The sequence below is a fragment of the Jatropha curcas genome, chromosome 4 (assembly GCF_041381405.1).
Source record: "Jatropha curcas cultivar XTBG-Jc1 chromosome 4, XTBG_Jcur_1.0, whole genome shotgun sequence".
In the NCBI taxonomy this organism is placed as follows: domain Eukaryota; kingdom Viridiplantae; phylum Streptophyta; class Magnoliopsida; order Malpighiales; family Euphorbiaceae; genus Jatropha; species Jatropha curcas.
In genome coordinates, this window is record NC_143154.1 from 21,139,784 (window position 1) to 21,149,149 (window position 9,366).

Consider the following 9,366-nt stretch of genomic DNA (forward strand, 5'->3'; position numbering starts at 1 on the left):
AGGCCATTGACGAATCAAAAGGTTAATTATGAAGCTATGAAGGATTCTATGGCAAATCTTTGGAGACCTGGCAAGGGTATTCATGTTAGTGAGGTTGCCTATCGAGTTTTTCTTTTCCAGTTTTTTCACATTGTTGGTCTAAATAGGGTTTGGAATGGGGGGCCCTAGTCTTTTAATAATCATCTTTTGGTGCTGGATCTGGAGGTTTACACGTTTGAGAATTCTTTTTTTGTATTCTGTATTGTATGATAGGTACAATATATAGCAATTTACATGTATATCTTTTAGTGACAGTTACAAATACAGCTAATATTAAATACAAATAAATTGTAAATATTATCTTAACTTATTACTCTATCAGGCCCCCTCAATTCAAGCTTGCGGAATGAAGCTTCGAATTGTCAAACTGTGCATTAAGGCATGATGTCGAATCTGAGGTAGAGGTTTCGTCAGAATGTCAGCTAGTTGATCTTTCGAACAAATAAATTGTACCTGTAATTCTCGCTTACTGACTTTGTCACGGACAAAATGAAAATCCACTTCTAAATGCTTAGTACGGGCATGAAATACAGGATTTGCTAACAAATACGTGGCACCAATGTTGTCACACCATAAATTCGGTGTGACTGTTGAACTATAACCAATATCTCGCATCAAAGCTTGGACCCATGACAATTCAGTAACGGCAAGTCCGATAGCCCTATATTCAGCTTCTGTTGATGATTTTGCCACAGTTTGTTGTTTCTTGGAGTTCCATGAAATGAGATTAGAACCCATAAAGATAGCATAACCTGTGGTAGACTTGCGATCATCTAAACTACTCGCCCAATCAGCGTCAGAATAAACATTCAAGTTGGTTGTCAAGGATTTGGTGAAAAATAAACCACACGTTGCAGTATCGTTCAAGTACCTTAAAATTCGCTTGACGGAAGACCAGTTAGCCTCGGTCGGTGCTTGAAGAAATTGTGACACTTTATGAACTGAATAACATACGTCAGGTCGTGTCAGATTTAGATACTGCAGGCCACCAACTATACTTCGATAGAGTGTAGGATCGGAAAAGGGAGTTTGTTGTGCATCCGTAGTCGATTCTTTTGTAGTGGCTGGTGTGGAAAGGCCCTTACAATTAGTCATACCAGCCTTAACAAGTAAGTCCTGTATGTACTTATTTTGAGTGAGTAAAAGGCCATTATTCGTCCAACTCGCCTCCATCCCTTGTTTGAGAGCCTGTTGAATAAACCGTAGCAAGCTTATCCCACGCCTCCTTGGCAGAAGTACAACACACAATCTGATTTAAGAGGGATTCAGAAACGGAACAATTGATCCAGCTTCTGACTATTTGATCTTGACAAAACCAATCATTATACGCTGAGTTGGGTTCACCATTGTCAAGCGACTGAGAAGGTGCAGGCTTAGATCCATCGATATAACCAGCAAGTCGATACCCATACAAAAGGGGAAGAATTTGGGATTTCCACAGCAAATAATTAGCTGAGGTCAATTTCACAGAGATGAACTGAGTTATATTGGGAGCTTGGACAGAAGAAAAAGAAGCAGGTGCAGAAACAGTAGAGGTGAGAGCTGGCTCTGTCCCCATACTTTTTTTTTTTTTTTTTGAATAAAGATGAAGAAGGAATACAAAATTACAGAAAGAAAGATGAGAAGATGCCGTGTAGCCTTAGAGCTCTGATACCATCTGGAGGTTTACACGTTTGAGAATTCTTTTTTTGTATTCTGTATTGTATGATAGGTACAATATATAGCAATTTACATGTATATCTTTTAGTGACAGTTACAAATACAGCTAATATTAAATACAAATAAATTGTAAATATTATCTTAACTTATTACTCTATCACTGGAGAAGGTTTGTGAGGGGACGATCCAAAGAGTCTCCCATTTTTCTTCACTCCCTTTTGGGTTCAAGTCTATGATTTGCCAATGGGGGTTATGCCTGAGGATGTAGGCAAACAGTTTGGTGATTTCATCAGAACTTTCTTAGAGTACGATCTAAACAACTATAGGTCATGGCGATCATACATGTGTATTCGGGTTCGTTTGAACACAGGAAGCCGTTGAAGAGGTGGAAGAAGGTGAGACATGGTGATGGCTCAATGAAAACTATTAATTTTAAGTATGAGAGGTTGCCGATTTTCTATTTTTTGTGTGGATGCCTGGGCCACAATGAAGCCTACTGTGAAAAGCTATTTTCCTTGCCGGAAGGAGTGATTGACAGGGCTTGGGGACAGTGGCTGCGAGCACTGTCACAGTAAGCGTTAGCTCAGATGGATGATCTTCGTTGGTTTCGGGATGTTGCAAGTAATCAGTTGTGTGATAGTGTCGGTTTCAACACTTGAGAAACCTTAGCTTCCGAATTGGTTCCATCTACCAGTTCATCGGTGAACTGCATATTCAATCTGATAATGAGGTAAGACTGAAATAATTCATTCATGGGTTTGCTGCACTGGTCACTTTGACTCTCCCTCTCTTCCTTGTCTCCCCACCCATTCCTCTCATTTCAATTTGTTGTTGACATACACTGGTATTGTGTTTTGTTTCAGATAATTCTGCAGGCACGTGTGGGTAGAAATGTTGATGGCATTGACCTCAGCCTTTATAATCAATCGCTACAACTATTGCGTCAGTTTCAAGCTGACCACATAAAAAGTCATCATCAAATCAATTGAATCACACACCTGGCAGCCATGTAAGAGCAGCAATAATTAAATCAGTTGTTTAACCTAACCAGTGAGAAAAGAGTAGTAGAGAAAGAAAGCAACAATGACCTTGTGCAGTGAAGAGATGACTTGATGGAGATAAAAGCCAAGGGTTGTCCTGCTGTTTGCTACAGCAGTGAGCTCTGTCCACTGACGAACATAAATATATGAGCATTTAAAGGAAAGCAAATTAATATGATGGAGAGATTGTAGATAAATGATCAAGAGTAAATCAAAATGAAATAGCGACAAGAAAAGACGGCCTTGTTGTCGTGAATGGTTGGGATAGCCACTGGTTTTGGTAAGATCGTTATGATATGAAGATAGTGAGTGGCAGGGGAAGTTTGGACAAAGAGGGAGATGATGTTCTGAGAAGGTAAGTTCCAGAATTGCTGGCATTGATTCTCATTGTTGGTGATGGTATTCATTCTCTCTGCCATTGCAATGCTCATGTGGCAATTATGTCTCGCTATGGATGGTGATATTCGATGCATGATCTTTTATTCGTAACTGTAACTCTCAGGTTAACGAAACAACGACGGGACGTATATTGGTCAAACGCTTTGTGGTTGGCGTAGAAACCACAGGACTCTGTGTCATACTTGCTTGTTCTTTTATAACTAGTCGGAGGGCTACTGATTGTATAATATGATTATCATATGTGTAACTGTATGGAGTGAGAGGGTTATCTAACCTTATTCATTGAGTTTGGCGTTCACCCCTGCCTTTTATTTTTTTAGGTAACTGAAGGAAAGAAGAACTCTACGGATCCTAATGAGTTGATAGGCAAATAAAAGAAAATTTTAATGGTTGTGTTAAGCATGTAAATGTAAAAGATTGTAGATTATAGAGTTCTGCAATTGTAGTTGTAATTGAATGATGTGGATATATGTATTAATTATATAATTTTGTATTTTCAATACGTTTGTGCATAATCAAATCGAGCCTTGATTATAAGAATATGGTTTTTGGCCTCAAGCGATAACAGTGAAAAGATTGAGCTTAACTGATTTAGGCTTACTACGGGCCTAGGAGGCCTTAACCCAGCCAGGCCCTAGTATTGGTCCTGCCCACGGTTTTGGAACATAACAATATCTCTTTTCTGTCACATCCTTTGTATGCTTGCACTTCCTTTTCTCTTTTCTTCCTTCCTTTTATTTTATATTTTATTAATAAAATTTTAAATTTTATTTGGATTGTAAGATTAATATTTATCAAGATAATATCTTTTATTTTTTATTTTTTTAGTTTCAAGTATTTCAATGGAAGTAAGATAGCCGTGGAAATTTCAATGGTCCAATTATAATATAATAAATCATAATTTTTTTGCATGTATAGGAATTCCAAAATATCTATACATAAAAGTGCGAAAGAGGGGGAACATTGGATTTCTACAACGCCCTTGTAGACTTTTAATTTTCTTGGTTGATTGAAGAATAATTTAGTCTTATTATAATTAGAAAACTCTTAATTTTATTGGTATTCTATTAGTTGATTAATTAAAAATATCATTAAAAATAATTTAGTCATTTTCTAATTAGGAAACTTTTGGAATTTCTATACATATAAAAATACTATGATTTAATATCTTATAATTTAAATATATTATAATATAAGATATTTAAATTTATTAATCCCTTATTGGTAGATCTTTTTTATTAATAATATAAATTTAATCTCATTCTAATTAATAGGGATGACAAAATCAACCCGACCCGATGGGTATGCACCCAACCGAACCAAGTCAAAAACCCGAATTTTAGGGTTTTGACTTGTTTTGGATAGGATATAGTTAAAATCCAATAGTTTTATTTTGGATACAAGTAGGGTATGGATATTGCTATTATAAACCCGAACCCGATCCTACACTCGAAATTCAAACCCTAGAGATTTAAAATTTTAATATTTTTTTTAAAATTATAGTATGAAGGTTTTAATAAATTGGGTTACTTGTAATAAATTATCTATATAAATTATAATTTTACTTTTGATTTAATGTCGTCTAGTGTAAAATAATTTCACTCTAGTTTTCATTTATGAATTTGAATTGATCAAATTTTTAAAATTTTAGATTTTGAAATTTAAAATTTAATTTCTAATATTTAATTTAAACTTCAATTTGAAATAATGGATAAAAATCATAATGACAATAATGATATAGAGTGTGTTTTTTTTTTTTTTTTTGAAAGGTGATTTAGAGTGTTCATATAATAATATTTTACGTTTAATAATTTTGTTATATGATATTTTTAGTTATTCTATTAATTGATTTTTATTATAATTACACTTGAAGAGTATGCTACTATTACATTTGAGTGAAGTATTATGACAAGAAGAACAACTTTGGAATTAAAATTTTAATTTACAATTATGAGAACATTCATGTATATATTAATTTATTTTCACATTTTTTATGTATTATATAAACCATCTAAATAAACACTTTAATTTTTTTAATTCAATATACTTTAATTTTTACAAAATATGAGTTTGTAGATAAATGGGTATCTGTGGATAAATAGGTATCTGTGGATAATGGATACGCATGGGCACCCACGGATAATGGATACTTGTGGATATATCCAAACCTATTGGATTTTGGAATGGGTATAGCATTCAATCCTACCCAATAGGGTATGAGGATTGAGGATGAGATTGAGTTTGGGCATGGGTATTGCACTACTCGACTTGAACCCCACTTGTTGCCATCCCTACTAATTAGGAATTTAACTTTAATTCTATTCTAATTATGATATCAATTTATTACTTTTATTATATTAATATTATAAATTTAATCCAACTCTAATTAGGAATTTGAACTTTAATACTATTTTAATTAGGATTTTATCCTATCATACCACTGTATACGTTTGGTTTTTATTGCTTTTGAGTTTTGACCATCAAGAATTTGTTACTCTTGACTATAATGAATTTATTGCTTTTGACTATCAAGTTATTTTATCAAGTTTTGCTAATTTGGAATTATTGAATTTACAATCATTTTTTATTCTTGCGATAAGTATAATTATAACTTCCTCTATATATATGTTTTATTAATATTAAATCAAATATATATTAGAAAAGGTAACTGAAAATTTCTATCCAATCTTAATTAGGAATAAAAATCTTATTATAGAAGTTTTGATTGAATCCAATATTAAATCAATAATATTTATAGTTTTATTAGAAAATGACTTAAGTATTTTATATAAAAATCTAAAAATAATCAAATTTATAAATTATAAATTGAAATTATTTTCTTTTCTTCATATTTCATTTTGTTTACTTTGTTAATATTATTAGCTACTTTTAGCCTTATTATTCTCTTGAAGGTATTAATTATTTTATCCGTAATCTAAATTTCTTTATCAATTTTAAATTAGGATAAATTTATTAAATTTTTTTATAAAAATTTATTTAAATCATGATTGTAATTTTTTTAATATTTAACACTTCTTTTTTTTTTTTTTAAGTTGTTCCATATTTTTAATTTAAAAATTTATTATACTTTGATTTAATATTACATCTATTATTATGATAATAAAGGATAAAGGTTTAAATTATAACTCAATTGAAAATTTAATTTATCAAATAACTATATTTTCTTTGGCTACTATTAAAGATTTTTTACTTTTATTATCAATAATTCATTAAAGACTCTCTACTATTATAAGTTTCTTTGCTATTGCTATATTGAAAGCTTCTGACTGTATTGTTATTAATGGCTAAGGTCCTAATTTTAACTTTTTATTTTTTTTTTTTGGTATGCTATCGCAAAAAAAATTTTAAATTTGATTACTAATAATTTATATATGTATTTATTTTTATGTATGACAAAATCTTGGATCAAATGGTTATTTATTTTCAACTTTGTTACTATTCCATTTTGTCAAAAAATCTATTATAAACAATTATTAAAATTTTTCATCAAATAATTATAACTATGTATGATAGTGGTTTGCATATATATTTTTATACATATAATAATTGTAACTAAAAATATTGAATTTTTATATTGTCTTTATAAAAATTAATAAAAATATATAAAAAAAATAAATTATAAATAATCATTTTACGGGTATGTTCAATGAGTAAAAACGTGTATCACACGTTCTTGAACACTAGTAACTTTAAGAATAATAATAACTTTAATAATAATAATAATAATAATAATAAAAATGATTATTTTACCATCAAAACGACGAACGACGTAATTTTGATGTAGGAGGTTTAAATGAATCCAGAACCAAAATCACGTCGTTTTAGCCTAGGGTTGGAATTTACTCATACAAAGGGAAAGTTCTCTCAAACTCAACTCAAGTCGAACGTATTTTCTCCTCCCTCCCTTCCCTGCGCCGCTCGTTTCTGCACTTATACTGCCAGATACCTTCCCGTTGCTTTCGTTCCTGGCCATCGCCTCCGCAGCTCGTGCTCTTCAAGCGTACAAGTGCTTTTCAGCCACAGGTTCGTTCTTGATTTTTTTTTGATTTCATTCTCATTTTTTTTTTTTTTTTCCGTTTTGCTTCCTCCCTCTTCCTTTCGTTCTCAGTTGAACGAATGCTTAGAATTGCTTTTGATATATGGGTAAACTTCAATTGCAAATTAACAACTTTCTTTTCAGTGTTATTGTGTCTATTTCAGTTGATTATTTTACTCACTTGTTGATGTCGAATTATTTGATTTAAATGTTTGCCAATTCCTTAGGGTTTGTTGTTTCAACTATATTTGATATGGATTCTTAGGAGTTGGGACAGCCATAATTTAGTTTATGTGATTTATGGTAATTTGAATGCTTAATTTTGAGATAGTTTATGTGATTTGTGGTTTGTGGATAAATTTGCTTGACTATGCTTTTGAAATGGTATTAATTCTGAGGTTTTGTTGGGTTTCCTACATTGTTGTTCTGAAAGTAAATGATGAAAGTTTTTTGGTTTTCTACAATGTATAACTCGTGTTTTGAGATATGTTGGTCATTTTGTATTTTCTTTTGTATCATTGTATTCCTTAATTTGCAGGTAGAATTCAGCTGCCTTTGGGGGTGAGTAGTGTTGGTTTAATGGCACTTCCTGCAATTAAACATGGGGAATTGGTGATGTTGAAAGATTTGCAACCATCATCACCTTTCTTTAAGCAAGGAGCATCACTTAGAATCACTGGAAAGTAAGGTCTTAAGCCCTTCTAATGTTCGTATCAGTTTATTATTATTATTATTATTATTTAACTATTATATACCTACTTCGTTACATTCCTTCCCCAATTGCATTGTACTGTGATTTTTGATATTTGTGTTCTTGTAGGATTTTTGTAATGCTTGTAGTAGATCTAGTCTAAGATAGAAGTTGGACAGTTTTCCCTTGTTGGAAGAAAGTGTAATTAATTTGAGAATCTGTATTGGTGGTTTTATTTGTTGGAGAGAAAACATGTGAGATTGAAATGAAAATGGTGGTTTAAAATAATGATGGAAGTTTGTGTGTTGGGTAATGATATTGATAATAATGTGGTTTTATTTTTGTTGGATATGTTTGGAGAGGAACCTCAAGGAAGGGCTTTTTGAGGTGATATGGTGATAACTAAAGTCTAAAAGTTATTTGTTGGTGGTAGTCTCAAAGGTTCGGATGAGGTAGAGGACATGGTCATAAAGATGAGACATGGGGGCAAATGCCCTTGCTATATAGGTTTAGATTATGATAATAAATTTATAATTGGAAGAGCCAAATTGCAGTCGTGATCTTATGGGATTTGGTGGCATGGTATAGGTGGTAGTAATTCTATGGGAAAAGGGAGCAATGTTGCAGCAAGGGGAATAAGCGATGGCATCGGTCGTTGCAGCAGAGTGTTGGACAGAATTGATTTGAAGGGTATGCCTAACACATATTCTGAGGTATTGAAGTTGTTTGTCCAAGGAACATTACACATCAAATCAGCACCTACATCAAAAAATCCTTGTCTTCCTTCACATGACTTAGGAACCGACTACATGCCAGAAATATTAGTATTAGGTTAGAGAAATCTAATGATGGCTGATAAATGATTAGTAATATAAGCACTTGTTTTATTACCATGTGCCTAGAAAGCTTAGGAAATTTCAATATTGGGGTCACATTTGATATTACCTCTCAACAGATTTTATGGTCTGAAAAATTATTAACCTCTTTCATTTAAATGTGGCTGAGTTTATGAGCACCCATTGGATAAACTCTTGCAATTATTTTGATTTTAAATGCTGAGACAGATTAAATTATTTGAAACAAATGGCGACTTCCATTCATTGTGAGTTTCATCTATGGGATGTTTGTCCTATTAGGAGAGTCTAGCAGTTCAACCATGTGTAATTTATGCTTTTATATTGTTAGTTCATTATCTTATGTTGCAACATGTTAGAAAATCTTTTGTTTCTCCTGCAGGTTACAAGAATATTCTGTGGAAACTGCCATAGCTATAATTGTTGATGGAAATGCTATTCTGAAGATTGACACCCAACACTTGAGAAACCTTAGCTTCCGAATTGGTTCCATCTACCAGTTCATCGGTGAACTGCATATTCAATCTGATAATGAGGTAAGACTGAAATAATTCATTCATGGGTTTGCTGCACTGGTCACTTTGACTCTCCCTCTCTTCCTTGTCTCCCCACCCATTCCTCTCATTT

General features: G+C 32.3%; 1 protein-coding gene and 1 long non-coding RNA gene across 2 annotated transcripts in view; both read left to right on the forward strand.

Annotated features, from left to right (window-relative positions):
- The first annotated feature begins 357 nt into the window (after positions 1 to 357).
- LOC110008773 (uncharacterized) lies at positions 358 to 3,637 on the forward strand. Its single transcript, XR_002283575.3, has 2 exons — positions 358 to 2,428; positions 2,562 to 3,637. It is a non-coding gene; the product is annotated as an uncharacterized LOC110008773 (long non-coding RNA).
- A 3,404-nt stretch (positions 3,638 to 7,041) lies between these two features.
- Positions 7,042 to 9,366, forward strand: part of LOC149496964 (CST complex subunit TEN1-like) — a 2,677-nt gene continuing 352 nt past the window's right edge. The window contains exons 1-3 of the mRNA XM_089720885.1: positions 7,042 to 7,181; positions 7,733 to 7,877; positions 9,122 to 9,275. Of these exons, the coding sequence (XP_089577011.1) occupies positions 7,774 to 7,877; positions 9,122 to 9,275 (258 nt within the window). The 5' untranslated portion in view covers positions 7,042 to 7,181; positions 7,733 to 7,773. The remainder of the gene's footprint in view (positions 7,182 to 7,732; positions 7,878 to 9,121; positions 9,276 to 9,366) is intronic.